This window comes from Paralichthys olivaceus, chromosome 8 (assembly GCF_024713975.1).
Source record: "Paralichthys olivaceus isolate ysfri-2021 chromosome 8, ASM2471397v2, whole genome shotgun sequence".
Taxonomy (NCBI): Eukaryota; Metazoa; Chordata; class Actinopteri; order Pleuronectiformes; family Paralichthyidae; genus Paralichthys; species Paralichthys olivaceus.
This window is the reverse complement of record NC_091100.1, coordinates 752225-776239: the sequence shown is the minus strand read 5'-3', so window position 1 is coordinate 776239 and position 24015 is coordinate 752225. Positions and strand designations below refer to the sequence as shown.

Below are 24015 nucleotides of genomic sequence, written 5' to 3'. Positions count from 1 at the left end.
TTCCTCCCTCCACAAGCTCCTCAACTTCCAGCAGGCCTGCCTGGAGCAGACTGCTAAAACCTTCCAAAGGCAGCGACGCGATACTTTTATTATTCTCATAATAAATGTTTTTCTTCAGAACACGTCTTAGTTAATGTTGCATCAGTGTGAATGTTGCCAACCTCTACACTGTCAAGAACTCCATATCCTTCAACTTTGCTCGCTGTTGATGTGGTAACTTTGGTTACAGTTATTGATTTAATTATTAATCAGAGTTCCAAATTTGTAGTCAGTAATTTCATGAGACTTATTCAATAAATTGGTTTTCTTCTCCCTCCCTTTTAAGGGTGGTGCCCCGATTTATCTTTTATCAGTTGAATTATTATTTGAGATTAATATTTTTAATATTTCATAGTTCTCTGATAGCCACATTTATTGAATGCCCAAAAACCATTTCATCGTACCCCGCCGAGGGAAAGTACATAATCACAACATTTTTGGTGCCCCGTGTGAGGCAAAGTCATTAATAATAACATTATTGTGACGCCACGTGGAGCAGAGCACAACACAAGTCACAGACCACAAATCAACCAACAGCCCAACAACTGACATAAAAAACTAACCACAACCCAACCAACTGACCAACTCACAACCCAACTTACAGCCCAACCGACAAACCCAGAACCCAACAAAGCTGCAGTGAGGAAATGTATGGACACAGTAGAACTGGGTGTGTACGAAGACGGAGCTTTATCAGGCTTTTCCACATTCCAGGAAGAGAAGCAGCACTTTACAAAAAAGACTTGGTTCAACTACTTTGGGTTTGTTGACGACTTGGTTCCTTTAGTTTTAGAGACATTTGAAAACAGAGACAAACTGTCATGTGAGAGAAGAGCCTCCTACAGAGGCTGGATTTGTATATTTATCTAGAGCCATTCATTCCTTGGAAAATAGTTTGAACATGTTTAAATGGAATTCTCTCTGCATCATTTCACCTCTCAGTGATAATGAGCGTCTGAGTTGCTCTGTGTCAGAAGTGGAACTCTGAGCTCCTGTCGGCTCTGGCACATCACCACATGTTGGTTCATCTCCAAGTTGTGATGTGAAGGGAAGAGAGTGAGGAAATAAACGGAGAGAACAGAGCTGACTGTGTTTCAAAGTATGAAGAAGATGGAGGCTTATCAAGCTGCTTCACAGTCCGGTAAGAGGAGCAGCACTTTACGATGAAGACTAGATCACAACTTTGATTCGATGTTGGTTGTATAATACATGTTGACACGTTTGGGTTGTTGATGACTTTGTTCCTTTAACTTTAGTTCCATTGAACTTGTTCCTAGTTAAAACACTGAAGGACTAGATTGGTCCTCAGCAGAGCCCCTCCTCATCTGGAACTATGCATTGTTCAAAACATCGAACCGTTCACGTGATGAAACCGCCATTAAAATTTAAATCCTGGCTCCGCCCCCTTGAACCAACACAAATGCCTGAATTTTCTAAACAGTGATCAATAATATTTAAATGATTTATTAAGTTAGAACCTTTTGGATTTAGAGCTTTGAATGATGATTGAAGAAGCAGCATGAGGAGAAGAGCAAGTCCGAGCACAAACGGGGAACGTTTGAGTACAAGTGCTGGGTTTCAAAGAGAGCATTATGACATTTGTTGTGAAATCAATAAGTCTCGATCTGAAACTGAAAGACCACGCTCCGAAATAAAGAGGAGAGACAAATATATGAAACAACGTTATTCTTTATTCAAACCTTCAGTTTGTTCACACGTTTCATCAGTAGAGTCGGTTCAATGACTCTTGATCTCATGGAAACATTCACTTCATCCACACAGTCAGTTTGTTTCACCTCCATCTCACAGGAGGAAAAGAAAAGAACAAATAATCAGCTCATTGATTATGATCAGGATCAATACAGGTTCTAAAACATCCCAGAAGCTTATTTCTACATTGATTCAGAAAACAACAGCAACATTAGTTCTTTCAAACACATTCATGTCAGTGTCATTATAGATTCTGTCTTTACAAAGTGAGACTGAACATCTGGGATGAAGGAGGGCCAGTGTTTGATTGACAGCTGATCTCTGTGCGGAGCAGAAACGTCACCACGACGAACTTTGAGCAACAAACATGGAGACAAAAGAAGTTAAGATTTAAACACAGAATCTAAATCACTGCTTTTAAAGACTCCAGACTATTTGAGTTTACACAACTCAGCTGAGGATCCAGAAGACCAAACATCAACTCCAGCATAGAGAGGCTGAGTGAATGTGGTCTGGACTCTGTGGAGGAGAGTCATGGAGTCAGAGACGCTGTAGAAGGACAGAACACCTGCACTGTGATCCAGGTACACTCCTACTCTGGAGGACGGAGGACCTGACACTGGAGTCTGGATGCTGTTGTGATAGAAGATATAACTGTTTCTATAACAATATAATGACCAAGATTTATCATTGGATCCTAATCTACAGTCATGTGACCACCCTGCTCTGTTGATATTCTTGTATGTGACTCCTACACTAACTCCTCCTCTTCTCTCCACCTCCACCTCCCAGTGACAACGTCCAGTCAGACTCTCTCTACTCAGGACCTGAAGCCAATAAGTGAATCTGTCTGGATGATCAGAATAAAACTGTTCTTCTCTCATTCTTGTCACTTTTCTGTTTCCCTCAGATAATAACAGTTCTTTGTTTGCTGTGTTTGGATCCAGTGTGATTTCCTGTGGATATTTGAAGAAGTCAGCTCTGGTCTTGGGCTCTGGTTGTGGCAGTAAAACATCCACTTGAGACACAATCTGTAAAATCTTTGTCTCTGTCTCACTCAGAATGTCCTGTAGTCGACCTCTGACCTGTGACACAGCTGCTGTCACGTCCTCAAAGTTCCTCAGAGGACGGATCCTGATGCTGGATGAGTGTGTAGATTCACTGAGTGACAGTGAGGGGGGGTAGTTGAGTAGAAACTGGATGTGATCCTCTGTGTGTGAGAGCTGCTTCAGTTCATCGTCTCTCCTCTTCAGCTCAGTGATCTCCTGCTCCAGTTTCTCCTGAAGCTCTTTGACTCGCCTCACTTCAGTTTCCTGCTGGGATCTGATCTGCTGCTTCACATCAGAGCTTCTTTTCTCCAGCAGACGGATCAGCTCAGTGAAGATCTTCTCACTGTCCTCCACTGCTTTATCAGCAGAGCGGCTGACGGCCTCCTCCTCCTGTTGAAGCAGCTTCACATCTTTCTCTCTGTCCTGGAGTCTCTGCTGGATCGTTTGTCTCCTCGGCCCGAGCTCTCTCTGCCTCTCAGTCCTTTCTGCTGCAGCTGTGACTGTGTCGTGGTCTTTATGTTCATCCACAGAGCAGAGATAACAGATACACTGCTGATCAGTGCGGCAGAACATCTTCTTCACCTCATCGTGACGAGAGCAGATGTTCTCCTGGAGCTTCTCGGAGGGCTCCACCAGCTTGTGCTTCTTTAACGGAGGTGACTGAAAATGAGGCTGGAGGTGTTTTTCACAATAAGAGGCCAAACAAACCAAACAGGACTTGAGAGCTTTGAGTTTTCTCCCAGTGCAGACGTCACAGGCCACATCTTCAGGTCCAGCATAGCAGTGATCAGCAGGAGCAGCTTGGAGTCCAGTCTTCTTCAGCTCCTCCACTAAATCAGCTATCAGGATGTTTTTCACCAGGACAGGCCTCAGTGCGAAGATCTCTCTACACTGAGGACATCTGTAGATTCCTCTCTGATCCTCATTGTCCCAGTGGGTTTTAATACAGCTCATACAGTAGCTGTGTCCACAGCCAATAGTCACTGGATCCTTCAGTAGATCCAGACAGATCGAACAAGAGAATCTTTCTCTGTCCAGTTGATTTTCTTGCTGCGCCATTTCACCTGCTGCCAGTGACTGTAGAATAGTTTCACTTTCTCTGAACACAAATAGAGCCTCTGCTCCTCCCCCTCTCGTTCACTCCTGCAGTGACTCAGCTCCCACAGTTCACGTCTTGTTCACTGATTCTTACACTGACACGTCTGTGACGGGAGGAGACAGAGAAACCTCCTGACTGGGAGGAGCTGGTTGTGTTTGAGAGCAGGAAGAAGCTTTACTACATTTCTCTGCCATGAGCTGTTTGGGAGTGTTTTATCTGTGTCATCACATTTCAAAGTGAATGTTTGCACAGGGAGCTGTCACATTCAGCTCACAACAGCACAGGTTGGAATATTATTCACGTTTCAATTCTCCAGAAAGTCAATAAAGTTTTTAAGTGGAATAAAAACAAACTTACAAAGTGCTTCACACATGAGAAACACAAGTACAAATACATGAAAACCCACTAATGGGAGAGTAAAAGTATAAAAACTCTACAGGTGACAGAAATGTAATCATGAACACCCTTTACAGTAATACTATCAGGGTACGATAACACCACCCAACTCACAAACCAACCAAAATACCTCAACCCAACCCATAACCTAGCAAACCAACAGACGGACAAGTGTTGGGACCTGGTCTCTGTGAACCATAGCTGGGCCTACATGTGGAGTCAAACGCCTGACCACATGTCTCCTTTGCTCTGGAGACAAAGAAGAGCTTCCAGAACTCAGTCTCCCAGGTGCTTCATCTTCACACACAGGTGGTAAAACTGCTCCTGGAGACAACTCTCAACCACTATTGGTCACTGTGTGTCCCATGACCCATGAGGTCACCAGGCCGATATAAGCAGAGTTTCCCCTCTTCTCTCTTCCTCCTCTTCCCCTGCCGACCTCTCCTGGAGGAGTAGGTTCTGCTCCTGCTCTCCCAGCCAGGGAGACTTCCTCCCTCCACAAGCTCCTTAACTTCCAGCAGGCCTGCCTGGAGCAGACTGCTAAAACCTTCCAAAGGCAGCGACGCGAGAGCCTGCCTAACAACTTCAGCACAACCGGCCACGACACAAGGTCTGACCAGCAGATGCACAACAGGAGCCACAAACCAACAAGACCACGTCACTGGACTTCCAACAGCACATCCAAAGAGGACCTTTCCCTCTTCTTCATGGACGGGTAACACAACTGGGCTTTATTATTACGCTAGGCTAAGCAAAGGACGGTTTAATCCTATTTCTATTTCATGTGATGTTTGTAAGTTTGACTTGTGTTGCTGTGATATTTGGTAATATGTTATCTGAATGTTAATGTTAGTTCTGTTATGCTGATCACTTCTTTGCATGCATCTAACTACTTTCTTTAACCTGGCACCAACACCTCACACACTCCTCTCCACAAACTTAACACCTGCATGTGATCTCAGCCACATGGTCTCACCACTCCAGGGGGCCTTTGTCTTCAGTGGCCAGCCGCCATTTTGAATCTCTCTCTCTCTCACACACACACACACACACACACACACACACACACACACACACACACACACCTGTATATAGTGAGTACACCTTTTGTTAGTTTGTGTTTATACTTTTAATATTCTCATAATAAATGTTTTTCTTCAGAACACGTCTTAGTTAATGTTGCATCAGTGTGAATGTTGCCAACCTCTACACTGTCAAGAACTCCATATCCTTCAACTTTGCTTGTGTAGCACCTTTGGTCCTGACTTTTAGGTTAAAGAGACATCACATCGCTCTAGGTCCGGTAGGAGTTGCACCAGGAGTTTACTCACAAAAAGGAGTGGGTGTGGTTTAATTTGAACAGGTGACACTTTAATATCAATGCACAACAATAATAACATTGACAGCTTAGCTGTACTTTTATTTACCAAATAAGGCGTCACAAAATAAAAAAAACACAAAATCAGAGTCCATTGAAGTTGAGCTCTCCAACTCAAGAAAGTTCAGTTCTGAAAAAGGGATCCAATTGTGTGGATGTTCTGTATCAATGTCCATTCAAGTATTTCATCCTAAATCTCTACTACCCGGGTAGGTGAAGAGTGTGTGTGTCTTATCTGTTCTCAGAATGTGTGATTCAGATGATCTGGAGTCTCAAGGTAGGTTCTGTGGCTGGCCACACCACATCTCCAACTCTCTCTCTCTCTCAGAATCGCTGGGCTGGGCTCGCCATCTTAATCGTCTCTCTATCTCTCTGATAGTTGATCAGACTAGCACGAAACTAAAAAAACCAACCTACACAGAAAGTGCAAAGTTGTAAGGATCTTCATCTGATTCTGTCTCAGTTTCTTATGAGATCTCAACATTTTCAGCTCTAGCTCTAGGCATGAAATATATTACCAAATACCAAGGAAATACATACACACACTAAAATGAATTACTATGAATTAGTTTAACCATAAATGTAACCAATTATTCATGAATTACCATCCACAACAGTGTCATTTTTAACAGATACATAACTTATGCATCCCTTTTAACTTCTATTTTACTTATATCATCAATTTTAGCTATTTTAATCCATCTCTCTAATATTTAACTCTTTTAACATCAGATGAATTACAATTTTTATGCTCAACTGTAATTTCTTGAATCAAATATCAAATATACCACACCTCAATGGCACTGTTACCCATTGCAGTGGCTATTAACACAAATGAGTAATTCAAATGGCATAAAAAGAAATGAAATGCACCTTTTCTTTGCAAAACATGAAAACTTAGCTTTAACTTAGCGATTAGCATGAGCTAAGCACAACGACCAATAAAGCAATTAGCAACTCGGGCTAGCGATTAGCATAAAGCTAGCAACCTTTTTTCAAGCAATAAACTACAATATAAAGTGCACGAAAGTCGTGGGGAAACATTTGAAAACATCTCATGACATCTATTAAGTAACTTAGACCAACTTAAACCGAGTTAATAGCACAATATATTCATCTTTTCCTCCAGCCAAGTAGCGAACAACCAGCTAACAGTTTGCTAACTCACCAGAGGTTCATCAAGCATGAATTCTCATAAAGGGGGTTTATCCTCCTCGGCTCACAGCTTATCCGGACGAAGCCTGGATTTGCCTGTGACTACCGTCTCTGCCTGCGGACGTCTGTTTTAATTTAGCCGTGGCTCTCTGCTGCAGTCTGCTACAGTCTGCTACTGTTTGCTACAGTTTGCTACTGTCTGCTACAGTTTGCTACAGTCTGCTACAGTTTGCTACAGTTTGCTACTGTCTGCTACAGTTTGCTACTGTTTGCTACAGTCTGCTACTGTCTGCTACAGTTTGCTACAGTTTGCTACTGTCTGCTACAGTTTGCTACTGTTTGCTACAGTCTGCTACTGTCTGCTACAGTTTGCTACAGTTTGCTACTGTCTGCTACAGTCTGCTACAGTCTGCTACAGTTTGCTACAGTCTGCTACAGTCTGCTACAGTTTGCTACTGTCTGCTACAGTTTGCTACTGTTTGCTACAGTCTGCTACAGTCTGCTACAGTTTGCTACTGTCTGCTACTGTTTGCTACTGTCTGCTACAGTTTGCTACTGTCTGCTACTGTTTGCTACTGTCTGCTACAGTTTGCTACAGTCTGCTACAGTCTGCTACAGTTTGCTACTGTCTGCTACTGTCTGCTACTGTTTGCTACAGTCTGCTACAGTTTGCTACTGTTTGCTACTGTCTGCTGCAGTCTGCTACTGTCTGCTACAGTTTGCTACAGTTTGCTACAGTCTGCTACAGTCTGCTACAGTCTGCTACAGTTTGCTACTGTCTGCTACTGTTTGCTACTGTCTGCTACTGTTTGCTACAGTCTGCTACAGTTTGCTACAGTTTGCTACAGTCTGCTACAGTCTGCTACAGTTTGCTACTGTTTGCTACAGTCTGCTACAGTCTGCTACTGTTTGCTACAGTTTGCTACTGTTTGCTACAGTTTGCTACAGTCTGCTACAGTCTGCTACAGTCTGCTACAGTTTGCTACTGTTTGCTACAGTCTGCTACAGTTTGCTACAGTTTGCTACTGTCTGCTACAGTTTGCTACAGTCTGCTACAGTCTGCTACAGTCTGCTACAGTTTGCTACTGTCTGCTACTGTTTGCTACTGTCTGCTACAGTTTGCTACTGTCTGCTACTGTTTGCTACTGTCTGCTACAGTTTGCTACAGTCTGCTACAGTTTGCTACTGTCTGCTACTGTTTGCTACTGTCTGCTACTGTTTGCTACAGTCTGCTACAGTTTGCTACTGTCTGCTACTGTCTGCTACTGTTTGCTACTGTCTGCTACTGTTTGCTACAGTCTGCTACAGTTTGCTACTGTTTGCTACTGTCTGCTGCAGTCTGCTACAGTTTGCTACAGTCTGCTACAGTTTGCTACTGTTTGCTACAGTCTGCTACAGTTTGCTACAGTCTGCTACAGTTTGCTACTGTCTGCTACAGTTTGCTACAGTTTGCTACTGTCTGCTACTGTCTGCTACAGTCTGCTACTGTCTGCTACAGTTTGCTACAGTTTGCTACTGTTTGCTACAGTCTGCTACAGTTTGCTACTGTTTGCTACAGTCTGCTACAGTCTGCTACAGTTTGCTACAGTCTGCTACAGTTTGCTACTGTCTGCTACAGTTTGCTACAGTCTGCTACTGTCTGCTACAGTTTGCTACTGTCTGCTACAGTTTGCTACTGTCTGCTACTGTCTGCTACTGTTTGCTACTGTCTGCTACTGTCTGCTACAGTCTGCTACTGTCTGCTACAGTCTGCTACTGTCTGCTACAGTTTGCTACTGTCTGCTACAGTTTGCTACTGTCTGCTACAGTTTGCTACTGTCTGCTACTGTCTGCTACTGTTTGCTACTGTCTGCTACTGTCTGCTGCAGTCTGCTACAGTTTGCTACTGTTTGCTGCAGTCTGCTACTGTTTGCTACTGTCTGCTACTGTCTGCTACTGTTTGCTACTGTCTGCTACTGTCTGCTGCAGTCTGCTACAGTTTGCTACTGTTTGCTACAGTCTGCTACAGTTTGCTACTGTTTGCTACTGTCTGCTACTGTTTGCTACTGTCTGCTACTGTCTGCTGCAGTCTGCTACAGTTTGCTACTGTTTGCTGCAGTCTGCTACAGTTTGCTACTGTTTGCTACTGTCTGCTACTGTTTGCTTCGTGGTTTTAGAGGGAACTGCGTCACACACAGGTGCAGACTTCTTCACGCGATACCTGTCTTAGGCTCATGGGAAAACACCGCCCCCTACAGGAGATGAACTGAGTGTCTAAATGACATATACAGGGTTAGTGACCTGATTTTTTATGTGGGTTACACCAGCTATTGATGTGGTAACTTTGGTTACAGTTATTTATTTAATTATTAATCAGAGTTCCAAATTTGTAGTCAGTAATTTCATGAGACTTATTCAATAAATTGGTTTTCTTCTCCCTCCCTTTTAAGGGTGGTGCCCCGATTTATCTTTTATCAGTTGAATTATTATTTGAGATTAATATTTTTAATATTTCATAGTTCTCTGATAGCCACATTTATTGAATGCCCAAAAGCACACCATTTCATCGTACCCCGCCGAGGGAAAGTACATAATCACAACATTTTTGGTGCCCCGTGTGAGGCAAAGTCATTAATAACATTATTGTGACGCCACGTGGAGCAGAGCACAACACAAGTCACAGACCACAAATCAACCAACAGCCCAACAACTGACATAAAAAACTAACCACAACCCAACCAACTGACCAACTCACAACCCAACTTACAGCCCAACCGACAAACCCAGAACCCAACAAAGCTGCAGTGAGGAAATGTATGGACACAGTAGAACTGGGTGTGTACGAAGACGGAGCTTTATCAGGCTTTTCCACATTCCAGGAAGAGAAGCAGCACTTTACAAAAAAGACTTGGTTCAACTACTTTGGGTTTGTTGACGACTTTGTTCCTTTAGTTTTAGAGACATTTGAAAACAGAGACAAACTGTCATGTGAGAGAAGAGCCTCCTACAGAGGCTGGATTTGTATATTTATCTAGAGCCATTCATTCCTTGGAAAATAGTTTGAACATGTTTAAATGGAATTCTCTCTGCATCATTTCACCTCTCAGTGATAATGAGCGTCTGAGTTGCTCTGTGTTAGAAGTGGAACTCTGAGCTCCTGTCGGCTCTGGCACATCACCACATGTTGGTTCATCTCCAAGTTGTGATGTGAAGGGAAGAGAGTGAGGAAATAAACGGAGAGAACAGAGCTGACTGTGTTTCAAAGTATGAAGAAGATGGAGGCTTATCAAGCTGCTTCACAGTCCGGTAAGAGGAGCAGCACTTTACGATGAAGACTAGATCACAACTTTGATTCGATGTTGGTTGTATAATACATGTTGACACGTTTGGGTTGTTGATGACTTTGTTCCTTTAACTTTAGTTCCATTGAACTTGTTCTTAGTTAAAACACTGAAGGACTAGATTGGTCCTCAGCAGAGCCCCTCCTCATCTGGAACTATGCATTGTTCAAAACATCGAACCGTTCACGTGATGAAACCGCCATTAAAATTTAAATCCTGGCTCCGCCCCCTTGAACCAACACAAATGCCTGAATTTTCTAAACAGTGATCAATAATATTTAAATGATTTATTAAGTTAGAACCTTTTGGATTTAGAGCTTTGAATGATGATTGAAGAAGCAGCATGAGGAGAAGAGCAAGTCCGAGCACAAACGGGGAACGTTTGAGTACAAGAGCTGGGTTTCAAAGAGAGCATTATGACATTTGTTGTGAAATCAATAAGTCTCGATCTGAAACTGAAAGACCACGCTCCGAAATAAAGAGAAGAGACAAATATATGAAACAACGTTATTCTTTATTCAAACCTTCAGTTTGTTCACACGTTTCATCAGTAGAGTCGGTTCAATGACTCTTGATCTCATGGAAACATTCACTTCATCCACACAGTCAGTTTGTTTCACCTCCATCTCACAGGAGGAAAAGAAAAGAACAAATAATCAGCTCATTGATTATGATCAGGATCAATACAGGTTCTAAAACATCCCAGAAGCTTATTTCTACATTGATTCAGAAAACAACAGCAACATTAGTTCTTTCAAACACATTCATGTCAGTGTCATTATAGATTCTGTCTTTACAAAGTGAGACTGAACATCTGGGATGAAGGAGGGCCAGTGTTTGATTGACAGCTGATCTCTGTGCGGAGCAGAAACGTCACCACGACGAACTTTGAGCAACAAACATGGAGACAAAAGAAGTTCAAGATTTAAACACAGAATCTAAATCACTGCTTTTAAAGACTCCAGACTATTTGAGTTTACACAACTCAGCTGAGGATCCATAATTATAAACCCGAACTCCAGCATAGAGAGGCTGAGTGAATGTGGTCTGGACTCTGTGGAGGAGAGTCATGGAGTCAGAGACGCTGTAGAAGGACAGAACACCTGCACTGTGATCCAGGTACACTCCTACTCTGGAGGACGGAGGACCTGACACTGGAGTCTGGATGCTGTTGTGATAGAAGATATAACTGTTTCCACAACAATCTAACATCCAAGATTTATCATTGAATCCAAATATACAGTCACGTGACCCTGCTCTGTTGATATTCTTGTATGTGACTGCTACATAAACTCCTCCTTCTCTCTCCACCTCCCAGTAACAACGTCCAGTCAGACTCTCTCTACTCAGGACCTGAGGCCAATCAGTGAATCTGTCTGGATGATCAGGATAAAACTGTTCTTCACTCACTAATGTCACTTTTCTGTTTCCCTCAGATAATAACAGACATTTGTTTGCTGTGTTTGGATCCAGTGTGATTTCCTGTGAATATTTGAAGAAGTCAGCTCTGGTCTTGGGCTCTGGTTGTGGCAGTAAAACATCCACTTGAGACACAATCTGTAAAATCTTTGTCTCTGTCTCACTCAGAATGTCCTGTAGTCGACCTCTGACCTGTGACACAGCTGCTGTCACGTCCTCAAAGTACCTCAGAGGACGGATCCTGATGCTGGATGAGTGTGTAGATTCACTGAGTGACAGTGAGGGGGGGTAGTTGAGTAGAAACTGGATGTGATCCTCTGTGTGTGAGAGCTGCTTCAGTTCATCGTCTCTCCTCTTCAGCTCAGTGATCTCCTGCTCCAGTTTCTCCTGAAGCTCTTTGACTCGACTCACTTCAGTTTCCTGCTGGGATCTGATCTGCTGCTTCACATCAGAGCTTCTTTTCTCCAGCAGACGGATCAGCTCAGTGAAGATCTTCTCACTGTCCTCCACTGCTTTATCAGCAGAGCGGTTGACGGCCTCCTCCTCCTGTTGAAGCAGCTTCACATCTTTCTCTCTGTCCTGGAGTCTCTGCTGGATCGTTTGTCTCCTCGGCCCGAGCTCTCTCTGCCTCTCAGTCCTTTCTGCTGCAGCTGTGACTGTGTCGTGGTCTTTATGTTGATCCACAGAGCAGAGATAACAGATACACTGCTGATCAGTGCGGCAGAACATCTTCATCACCTCATCGTGACGAGAGCAGATGTTCTCCTGGAGCTTCTCGGAGGGCTCCACCAGCTTGTGCTTCTTTAACGGAGGTGACTGAAAATGAGGCTGGAGGTGTTTTTCACAATAAGAGGCCAAACAAACCAAACAGGACTTGAGAGCTTTGAGTTTTCTCCCAGTGCAGACGTCACAGGCCACATCTTCAGGTCCAGCATAGCAGTGATCAGCAGGAGCAGCTTGGAGTCCAGTCTTCTTCAGCTCCTCCACTAAATCAGCTATCAGGATGTTTTTCACCAGGACAGGCCTCAGTGTGAAGATCTCTCTACACTGAGGACATCTGTAGATTCCTCTCTGATCCTCATTGTCCCAGTGGGTTTTAATACAGCTCATACAGTAGCTGTGTCCACAGCCAATAGTCACTGGATCCTTCAGTAGATCCAGACAGATCGAACAAGAGAATCTTTCTCTGTCCAGTTGAATTTCTTGCTGCGCCATTTCACCTGCTGCCAGTGACTGTAGAATAGTTTCACTTCCTGTGAACACAAATAGAGTCTCTGCTCCTCCCCCTCTCGTTCACTCCTGCAGTGACTCAGCTCCCACAGTTCACGTCTTGTTCACTGATTCTTACACTGACACGTCTGTGACGGGAGGAGACAGAGAAACCTCCTGACTGGGAGGAGCTGGTTGTGTTTGAGAGCTTCAGGATTGACTGTATTTCACAGAGGCCTGTTCAGCCCCGTGTTAAGAGGAGCTGTCAGTGAGAGGCAGAGGATTCGATCCTTCATTCACAACATGCAGTAACAATTAAAGTCAAATCAAATAGATGCTTTAATAATAATACATCACATCTTTACTTATAAAGCACATCTCACAACCAATAAAGAAAAACTCAGTGATAGAAGAATTAAAAACTACAACAGCAGAATAAAGGTTAAGTGAGGTTAAGGTCGTCTTTTCTGTCCCCGAGGACAGTGACACACACGACCCGTACACATCATCACAAACATAAATACAGAAAGACAGCTCCAAGAATCCATCCAAGGTCACGTGACGGCCGACCTCGCTGTGACTCAACGTGTGGTCAAAGCATCAGATAAATGATTCTTAACGGCGTTGAGGGAGTGTTTGACCTCCGCGGACGCTGACGGCAGCTGAGCGACTCGTTATTCTGCAGCAGCGATCAGAGGCTTTCCCCCCCGGCCGTGTCATCAGTATGTGGAGCCCTGAGCCAATCAGGAAGCTCCTGACCGAGCTCTGATGAAATTGGATCGTGTGAACGAGTCAGCACGGTTCCATCTCAGAGCTCACAGAGGTGATGAGAACAGAGGAACGCAGAACGTGAGAGAACTAATTCTGTTCAGCTGTTTTTAATTCACCGCAGGCTGAGACTGTGATGAACCCACAGTCATTACAACCTTTAACCTGCAGGAAGCCATGTTTCATCTCATCCAGGTGGCGCTAACGGGCACTTCCTGGTGTCTCCATGTGGGGAACAGGAATGAGATCAGGATGTTAATGACGGTGTGAGCAGACGTTCTTATATTTGTTATGTAATTGTGTAAATTATGAAAGTTCAGAGGTCAAAGAAGAGAAGAGCATCAGTGTTCAGGTGAATCTTTACTGTGAGCGCTGAGATACATGAGACATGAGACATGAGACTGAGACATGAGACATGAGACTGAGACATGAGACATGAGACTGAGACATGAGACTGAGACATGAGACATGAGACATGAGACTGAGACTGAGACATGAGACTGAGACATGAGACATGAGACATGAGACTGAGACTGAGACTGAGACATGAGACATGAGACTGAGACATGAGACTGAGACATGAGACATGAGACTGAGACATGAGACATGAGACAGAGACATGAGACATGAGACTGAGACAGAGACATGAGACATGAGACTGAGACTGAGACATGAGACATGAGACTGAGACTGAGACATGAGACTGAGACATGAGACTGAGACTGAGACATGAGACATGAGACTTCTCTCAAATTTTCCTGAGGACAAATATGGGGAGAGCGGAATGAATTCATCATTTATCATTTACTGACTCTGAAGGACACTAAAAGTCTCGTTCAGACTGAGACCAGATATTTGTCTCAGTGCTGCTGAGTGTGATGAGCTCAAACTATCAGATGAGCATGAAAGCGTCTGAGGGTTTGGAGGTGAGAGCTGCTGCTGCTGCAGATCTTCAACAACGCCATTATTGCACCGCGAAGCAGAACAAGACACGATGGCTTCACATCGATTTACAGCAGAGAGAGAGAGAGAGAGAGAGAGAGAGAGAGAGAGAGAGGGGGGAAGAGAGAGACAGAGAGAGAGAGAGAGAGAGAGAGAGAGAGAGAGAGAGAGAGGAAGAGAGAGAGAGAGAGGAAGAGGGAGGAAGAGAGAGACAGAGAGACAGAGAGAGAGAGACCAGGAACACTTCACCATCAGGTTTCCGCTCTAATCAACGTCCTCAGTTTCTTTTCTTTTTTTTTGGAACTCATATTTTATTTTCACCAAAATCTTCCATTCCATACAAACAGTTCAATCTCAGTCTGTTTTTCATCTGATTTTATTTGAAGTAAAAAATATTTTATCTTATTGAAAACACTTCATTCATCCTTCAAACGTGAGACAATCAAATACAAACAATGTCAAAATGTTTCAAAATAAAAGAAACAGTCTGATTTATGAACTTTCGGTAGTTTTCTCTTCTGTCCATCGGTTTCTTGTTTATTCATTTGTGTGTCGGCCGGATGAACTCAGATCTGTTAAACCTCCTCACTGACCTCCACAACCTCCCATTACCTAAAAAGCTGCAGGTAGAACCTTGTAAATGACCATTACAACCTTGATAAGACCAACAGAACCTTCTAGAGAAGCTCTAGAACCTTCTTACTATCCACCATAGCCTCCTAGAAGACAAGTAGAACCTTCTTATTGACAACAAAACCTTCTAAAACCATCAATAGAAGCTCTTCAATGATCATTTCAACCCAAACAAGTCTTGGAAAATACTAAAGGGTCCCTGGAACCTTCTCATCGACCACTAACACGTCCTGAAAGAGAAAACCTGGTTTACTATCTTGAAATAACTGATTCAAAACAAACTGATCACAAACACTTTGGAGAAAGAACAACCTGAAACCCTCTTCGACAAACTTTTATTAACATCTACTTTATTTTGTAGTTTGGTCCATGTCCCATCTGTTAACATGGAGGAGGAAGTTAATGACCGTTACTGCAGCCAGACACCAGGGGGCGATCAAGACGCTTTTGGGAGTCGTCCATCTTTATTTCCAGGGGATGTTTTAGTTTTTTCTCTGCTTGATTTTAAGAGGCTGTGGTTACCTGAGTGACTCGTGTGGTTCTATGACGTGCACACGATGTTCAGAGAACCGGAGCGGAACACGAACTCATCTGTACACGTTTCTTCACTTCCTCTGAGATGCTGTGAGTGTTTTCTGAAAACAGATGTGAGAAACATCTGCTCAGGTGTTTATTGTTCCGTGTTTAAAGGAGCCGATAGGTAACGACTCAGACTTAATGGATCGGAGGAAATCTGTAAATCAGTTCATTGATTGTCTGGATCAATAAAGGTTTTATTAAATCCACCGTCAGGCTCAAGGGCTCGTTAAGTGACGCAGCTGAAGAAACTTTATGAATCCAGGTGTAGATAAATGTAACGGCGCTGAATCATCTTCCATCAGGTCAAAACAGAATAAATAAACATTTACTGTCTGACGTCTTATTCTCAGTTTTCTTCAGGGATCAGACTTTTTAAACCTGCTGGTTCTGTGGTTCTATTTTGACATTAAACACTAAACACATACTTCAGGCTTTTTATAACGTGCTTAAATAATCTTCACCTTTTTAGTTTTCAGAAATCTTTCTGGATTGTAATATTTTTAGATTTTATTTATTCCGATGTTTCCATCAACTTTTGTGTTGTCGAGGTCGACGCTGATGGTTGTTCCCCTCAGAATAAGTGATCTGGATGTGTGTGTGTGTGTGTGTGTGTGTGTCTGTGTGTGTGTGTGTGTGTGAGAGTGTGTGTGTTGTCTGAAGACTTTATGTAAGCTGCTCGTTCTCAAGCAGGTGTGGTGTTGGTAGAGCAAACAGTGCAGAGGTTTACAATGACAGAGCGCTGAGTTCACAACTTGACTCTCACTCACACACACACACACACACACACACACACACACACACACACACACAGACACACACACGTGACCCAGAGTCAGAACAACGAGCAGCGACTCACCCTCTTCCTCAGGTTGTACGTGAGAACCAGGTTTCGGGCGAAGTGGTTTGCGAAGTTGGCGTAAAACTCGAGGACTTTCTGCAGCGCGTCTCGTTTGATGATGTGAAGGTCGCAGTAGGTCAACGCTCTCACGTTGGCACACGACTGGGCCAACGTCATCTCCTTCCAGAAGACGTCCCCGAACACGTCCCCTTTACCTGCAGATGGACAGACAGGTCTCAATCAAGTCTATAGTTCATTGCTGTGGACCTTGTTGGGCCTGACTCTGGACAACGTGTCTTCTCTTCCTCCGCTTGTACAAAGATGTATCTAAAATATCTCAGATAGGAGCGACTGGTGCAGGTGTCTCTACTTTGGCTTCTTCATTCTTCAATCAAGAAGGAAACAGTCTGTCTACACTTTCAATAAAAAATGATATCATCAATGAACATATTTCATATCTGTTCAAAGACAAAGATTATTTTAAAGTTGAACGAGTGAGATTCATCGAGCACATCTCAGCTTCTGATGATGAAAGACGTCACAGGATGAAAATTATGAACGAAGAAAAGTGCTGCAGTGAAAACAGACGTTTATCAAAGTGAGCGATGTTCAGACGCAGCTTCTGTCTTATTGTGAAAAGAGGAAGTGACTTTAAATAGTCTATCCATCTAAATATTTATCCGGAGAGTAACCGAAGCAGATTCGGATGAAACATCTGGTAATTATCTGGAAGATGAAGAACAGCCTCCTGGTTCCGAGTGACAGATCCTCCATTATCTACGGGAGGCGTTGGAGTCAATCCCAGCAGGCACTGGGGCGAGAGGCTACACCCTGGACAGGTCGTACATTTATCTCCGGGCCGACGCTCAAACCTACAAACAGTTTAGAGTCTGCATTTAACTGAAGCTGCACAGCCAGAGCAGACACCTGACTGCAGCGCCGCCCTGTCTGCCAGGAGTCGCACTGCACGGTTACAGCAGTGTCAACAAACTGAACTGTGAGTTCAGTCATGTGACGCATAAATGTTCTGACTGATGCATTTTACTTTAGCTTGAAATGAGTTTAAAATGCTTAAGATGGCGTCTGTAGACTGAATATGAGGAGGCTGTTATAGAGCGTCAGTGAACACAGAGCGAAACAAACCGACAGCTGATCGTTCAGCCGCCTCCATCATCTCTGACATCATCATCATCTCTGACATCATTAACATCTCTGACATCATCAACATCATCTCTCACAGTATATATATATATATATATATATATATATATATATATACACATATGTACTGTCACCATCGTAGAGAAACATTCTTTGAGAAACATTTTTGGAACGTATACTTGTCACGTCGTCCATCTTTATTTAGTATATAGTTCTCAGTCAAACTGTTACTCACCCAAAATGGCCACCACCTCGTCATCCTGGATGACCTCCAGTGACCCCGACACCACGAAACAGAGGCTGTCCACGCTCTCCCCGGCGTGGAAGATGAGGTCGCCCGGCGCACTGTGGACGGTCTGGAACTCCATGGCGAGGGCTCGCAGGCAGCCGTCGCTCGCCAGCCGAAATCCCGGATGTTCCTTAAACACCTTCCTGTTGAGGTGGACGCAGATGTCCGCTCGCATGTCCTTCGGACAGATCTGCAGGACCTGTGGACACAGTGGAGTCAAACCTGGGTTAGACAGAGTCAGACCAGGAGCCAATGAGAACACGGAGCATTGATGTAGAGCGCCACACGTGTGAATCCTCTGTGACACTGTCATGATGGCGAGCGGGACTGAGGTGTTACCTTATCGGTGTCGATGCCTCTGGACATGGACCAGGTGGACACAATGTAATCCATCACTCGCTCGCTCAGACCTTTGGGGACTTGGTAGAGTTTGAGGAAGTCTCTCACACTGTTGAGCATCTCATGGTAACGGTTTGTGTTGGCGTACATCTGCTGGAAGATGGTGGTGACGTTACCGAAGATGGTGGCGTACAGCAGCGCTGCAGAAAGGAAGGAAAACTCTTTTTATACGACCGGATATGTTTAGACACAACATGATTAAAACAGATTTGTTGCAGCACGAGAGGATTTTCAAAAAAGTGGGAGACAGAGGAAACCGATTTTAATCTTTCAATCGTGTGAACGCACACATCAGATGTGACTTCAGAACCAAAACATGGAGGTGGAGCCGGCGTCGTCAGCTGGTTGCGATTGTTTGTGTGAAGGTTTGTGAATATATATTTTTTATATAAATACTTTTCGTGCGTCACAGGCAGGTGAGCGGTTGGTGTCACCTCGAAGCTGCAGCTCCTCCCCCCCGGCCTGTCAGCAGAACAGGGTCATCGGATCAATACTGACTCCGACCAGGGGGGAGGAGCCGTGGAGCTGACAGTAAGTCACCATCATTAGACGGGACTCTGGTGACCTTCAGAAAGGTCACAGTCCAGAGGCAGCGGTGGAGCCGAGACAAGACGACGGGTCCGGAACCAGAGCTTCACCGCTGAGAAGCAGGAGTCAACGTTCTTTTTATTTTATGGGACTAATTACTTCTGTTCTATCTGAAACATTTCTATAAACTAATAGTTTATATATAAACTATTAGTTCATAGAAACATATTCTCTGTTGTTATTTTCATAAACATTATTATTGAAAGTCTTGGCGACATATTCTCAGAGAAATAGATCCTGGTTTAATTCTACTTCTAGACTTTATTGAACACGATGGATATTTCATTACAACGATGTCGACATGTTCATGAATCGTAGAGTTCTGATGGTGCAGGGAGGGAAACATCAGGGATGATGCACCTAACAAAGGACACGTCGTCTGACGGCAGCGTCATGTCCATGTGAAACAGGGGGCGCTCACACGTTTGTTTTTATGTCAACTAGTTTTTACACCAGGTTTAGTTTTTAGTTTCGGAAGATTTCTGTTATAAACAGTTCTTCAGATACAAGATTTCTCTGGTTCGACTTCACGTCAGGTTAAAGAGTTGAAGAGTGGACACAAGCACTGAGGCCACTTCAGTCTTTATTGTGTTTCTGTTACTTCAGCTGCTTCAATTTCAAAGAGTCAGGAGCTGATCCTGGATCAGGTTTAATTAAAGAATTGATTGAGATAATTAATTATTCATTTAAGCTGATTGTTCAGCAAAAAATGCTTCGATCGTTAGTCTGGAGCAATAAAAACGCACATATTTCACCTTTAACTTCACGGAAATGTTTATGGAAGTGGTTTATTCTCTGTGGGACGTCAGGTCACAATTCATCTTCTGGTCCAGTCTGAGGGATAAATGATGTTCTGTTCTTCCTCTCAGATCCCGTCCTGATGTCACAGGAAACGTTCAGCCAGGACGCTGCTCGGTGTCATAGCAACCACTTTACATCACCCAACCATCTACTTATAGACGCTGTGGGACAGGAAGCTGATCCAAGGAGGAGGGGGAGCGTCAGTACAACACTCTGCTTCCTTCTTATGAATCTAAAGCTGCTTTCAGATGTGAACTGAGCCGCTAACATGTTCTGACATGTTCTGACACGTCCCAGCCCGTTTTTATATCATCAAATAACTAATGAAGAAGAACCTGTGGCAGCTTCAGTCGTCATAAAGACTCAAAACGTTTTAGTTTGTCCAGTCTGGACTAATGTAAAAAACATGGCGGCATGTAAATATAAAGTATTTAAATATAAAGTATTTAAATATAAAGGATCTTTTCTAGGGTAAAACTACAATTCAAACAATTTAGGTAAAACACACTAGTGAGGACATCATGAGGATTATTCTACACTGAATAGATCCTGTCACCTGAATCCTGAACACTGGACCTTTAACGTCACTTTTGGGAGCCGTCATGCCGTCCGTCTTTATTTTTCAGTTCATGGTGATAAACCAAATGAAAACCATGAACCTGACAAACGAAGAGTCTGAACAGTGTTGGTACTAAATCCAGTCAGTACATGAACAGAAGATCAGAAGGTTAAAGTTATGTGGTGAGAGAGAGGGAACGTGACGGTGGATCCCGGAGTGACACCAGACGACGGCAGTTTCCGATGAAGGAGACAGATCGTCAACATTAAAGCTCTTTGTCCCTCGGCTCAGTGAAGAAAAGCTTTTACCAGCAGACGTCTCCTTGCCTCTGGAAAACCTCCACAGACTGTCTGTCCACCTGCCGTCACCGACCGACGTCAACAAAGACGTACTTTTACTTTCACAACTACAGTGAAAAAACACTTTACTTTCCTACTTTAAGCTGATTTGAAAGCTTTAGTTTCCAGTAAATTTTTGAAATAAAAACAAGTGATGTTTCTTTGAATCAGGAGGAGCAGCGTTTCCAAACTTCTCTGTTTTATCAGCTCAAAAGAAATGAGAACGTAGTCGTGTGGACGAGTGAATTTGTGAGAAGTCGCAGATAGTTTGTGTTTGTAGAGAAGTCGATGCAGATTCCTGAGGAGTTTTATAATCCTGTGTTTGCTGGAAACAGATTCTAATCTACCAGCTGCAGCAGCTGCTGGAGTCGTCCTCCGTGCTTCACATATTGTCTGTGGTTAAAAAATATGACTGAGCCGTCGCTGCAGCGTTCAGGCAGGATGCAGTCGTCCTGCTGAGCAGCTGCGCGAGAGCCGGCTGCAGCAGGGAGGACACGAGTCCAGCTGATCTGACAGTACTGTTCACATTTCAGAGAGGGACTCCATCCAGACCTCGGCGTGTCACGCCTCATCACGTCACTGCTAACGGAGACCAGGTCCCTCCGTCGGTTTGGATCCCAGCAACAGAGTCCAACAGGACAGCAGGTCGATGACGAAAAGTAAAGGTCAAACGTTAAAGTCACGCTGAGCGTCTCACTTCCTGCACAACGTTTGATTATTTCATTTGTTCTGAAATTAAAATGGATCAATCAAATCATATAATATTATAATATAATATTATAATATAATATTATATTATGTTCTGAGACTTTTATGTCACAGATCATATATTTAATTTTCTCTCAGTTGATTCAAATGTTAAATAAAAAGTGACAGTCTGAATCCCCGCTGAGCTTCATAAGATAAATTATTGACTTTCTGACGTCTGGAGGCCAAACCCCAAAAGCTCTGAGATGCACTGACGAAGAAATTCATTCATTTGATTTGTGGCATTTAATAAACTTTTGGTTCTGGGTGATGTCTCATTTTTGATGAAACTTTCATTTTGATGAATTATTTTTGAATTTATACATTTTCTTTTTTTTTTCGTGTCACAACAATCTTCCAACTGTAGAAGTCGTCAGTTCTGTTCTGTGAGCGGAGTCGAACCACGACCCCGGAGGATTTCACCGTGTCAACGCTGAAGTCTGAGCTGAACCAGGTGTTAAACTTTCCTCCGTCACTTCTCTAACACAACACCTCATGAATATGCTTATTGACGCACTGCGGCTCCGGGACAGCTGTAAAACATTGACGCTACGTCCACACGACTACGTTTTCGTTGGAAAACACATCAGCTCTTCTCCAAATACGTCCGACGTACACACCGCCATTCATTCATTCAGGTGTGTCGTTAGTACGGACGAGGAACAGAACTCATACGGAGCCGACGTGTTCATGTGGACAGACATGGTTTCGTTTTAAAGCGTTATCGTAAGGATGTAGCCTGGTTGTTTTCACTCCAGGTTTGAATCTCGACTTCCTGTTCTCTGGGTCCATGCTGTTCTCAACATCTGAAATGATCCAGAGTTCATTTGCACGTTGAGTGACTGATAAAAACCTTGTGAAGCTTCTTCCTGGTTGTGCCAAACAAAGTTGTGAAGCCAGCTGCAGCGAAGACGGGCGATGTGTCGCAGCCGATAACGTAAAGAACACGCACGATCGTTCATTCCAGTTTCAAAATGTCCGATAAAAACACCACATTCACAAACACTGTGTTCATTTTGACCTCCTGCTCACCACAGGTCGTTAGTGTTGTACGAAACGCTCACGTCGTTACTGATGTTTCAGTGGCGTACGAAGCCGCAGACGTCGTGAGTCACGTGAAATAAGCTTTAAACATCGCATTATTTACAGATCATTCTTTCAACAGATGTTTTCTTCATCTGTCGGATCAATAACGAGACATGAGAGCAACTTACATCCGATCATCATCATGGCCACGGCGAAGATCTTCTCTCCGTCCGTGTTTGGCGCGATGTTTCCGAAGCCGATGCTGGTCAGGCTGGTCATGGTGAAGTACAGCGAGGTGATGTAGACCGAGTCTTTGCTGGGCCCGCCCTCCCAGCGGCCCGAGCCCGAGGCATTGAATCTGTAGGGCGTCCCGACAGTCTCTCCCAGCAGGTACAGCCAGCTGTCCATTCTCACCGTGTTGGCGTCCTCATCAATCACCTCGTAGTCTCCGATGCTGTACCAGATGCAGGCCAGCCAATGGGCCGCCAGGCCGAACACGCACACCAGCAACACGAGAACCGCCGCGCCATACTCGATGTAGTGGTCCAGCTTCCTGGCGACCCGGCCCAGACGCAGCAGACGGACGACTTTGAGCGAGCTGAAGAGACTGCTGATTCCCTGTGGAGGGACAGGAAGAGAGGATACATGAAGAAGAATCATCGTCTCAGCAGCTCTGAGATAAAAATGTCTGAATTATAACTGAATCTACCGGAAACATGTCACACACTGGTTCTAACTGAGCCACGAAACTGTGTCGTGATGCGAGTTCAAATCTCTGTCAGACGCAGCTGTCTGTGTGCAGACTGGGAACTTTTATTGATGCTTTTATTCTGTAAAGGTTTTCATTGATTGGAAATCTGGACGAGCTCTGAACGTCTCTCGTCAGATCACAGACGACGTCATCGTGTTTTCAGCTGCTGATGTTTTTCAAACCTCCGAGCATCAGGATCATGAAGTGTGTTCACCTGAGATAAAACCACGACAGACTCTGAGCAGCTGCAGCACAGGACTTCAATTATTCATCCGTTCATTCGTTCATTGAGTCGTTGAGTTGTTCGTTCATCTGTTCATTGATTGATTGATTCGTTCCTTCATTCCTTCATGCCTTCCTCTGGTTGTTTGATCGATGTATTCACAGGAGGATAACTCTGGATCTGATCATTTTATTCAATATTCTGATGATAATTTAATCTCAACACTTGATTTGAATTTTAAATTATAATATATAGAATAAAATTTGCAGATTTGTGAGTTCAAATTTCAGGATTTTTAAAACTTTAAAGATCTTTTAAGATTTTAAAGATTCTCATGACGTCTAAAAGGAAAAAGGCTGGTGACAAAGTGCATATTACATATTAGAATCATCAGAGACTCTTGACTGAGCTCAGTGTTTGTAGTTCTCAGATCTCCCTCTTCACTCTCCAGTCCGGATGAAACACGTATGAAACATGTATGAAACACGTATGAAACATGTATGAAACACGTATGAAACATGTATGAAACACGCAGCAGCTCTGCCACTTACAAACACGTCCTCTCATGTTTGTCTGTGTGCAGCCTCTCATCAGACCTC

The 24015-nt window shown here is 43.7% G+C and overlaps 3 protein-coding genes and 1 long non-coding RNA gene across 6 annotated transcripts in view; all 4 read right to left on the bottom strand.

Moving 5' to 3' along the window:
* Positions 1-24015, bottom strand: part of kcnh1b (potassium voltage-gated channel, subfamily H (eag-related), member 1b) — a 41598-nt gene that overhangs the window by 7826 nt on the left and 9757 nt on the right. For 2 of the 3 annotated variants that reach the window (XM_069529644.1, XM_069529645.1), the window contains 4 exons: positions 22631-23060; positions 18324-18523; positions 17931-18183; positions 16553-16749 (listed from right to left, as the gene is read on the bottom strand). In XM_069529644.1, the coding sequence (XP_069385745.1) occupies positions 16553-16749; positions 17931-18183; positions 18324-18523; positions 22631-23060 (1080 nt within the window). Of the gene's footprint in view, positions 1-14160; positions 15753-16552; positions 16750-17930; positions 18184-18323; positions 18524-22630; positions 23061-24015 lie in introns of those variants that run through there. The other variant, XM_069529646.1, reaches the window with a different exon arrangement.
* On the bottom strand, positions 1711-4281 carry LOC138411089 (tripartite motif-containing protein 16-like). The gene has a single exon (XM_069529647.1). The coding sequence runs from the start codon at positions 3855-3857 to the stop codon at positions 2181-2183; it is 1677 nt and encodes a 558-aa protein (XP_069385748.1). The 5' UTR covers positions 3858-4281; the 3' UTR covers positions 1711-2180.
* On the bottom strand, positions 5643-7253 carry LOC138411093 (uncharacterized). The gene is made up of 2 exons (XR_011243751.1): positions 6840-7253; positions 5643-6084 (listed from the first exon to the last, which is right to left on the bottom strand). It is a non-coding gene; the product is annotated as an uncharacterized lncRNA (long non-coding RNA).
* On the bottom strand, positions 10642-13330 carry LOC138411091 (tripartite motif-containing protein 16-like). Its single transcript, XM_069529650.1, has one exon. The coding sequence runs from the start codon at positions 12778-12780 to the stop codon at positions 11113-11115; it is 1668 nt and encodes a 555-aa protein (XP_069385751.1). The 5' UTR covers positions 12781-13330; the 3' UTR covers positions 10642-11112.

What these genes read in the sequence shown, in the direction of transcription:
- LOC138411089 (XM_069529647.1), bottom strand. Translation starts at nt 3,857, where the DNA reads ATGGCGCAGCAAGAAAATCAACTGGACAGAGAAAGATTCTCTTGTTCG.
- LOC138411091 (XM_069529650.1), bottom strand. Translation starts at nt 12,780, where the DNA reads ATGGCGCAGCAAGAAATTCAACTGGACAGAGAAAGATTCTCTTGTTCG.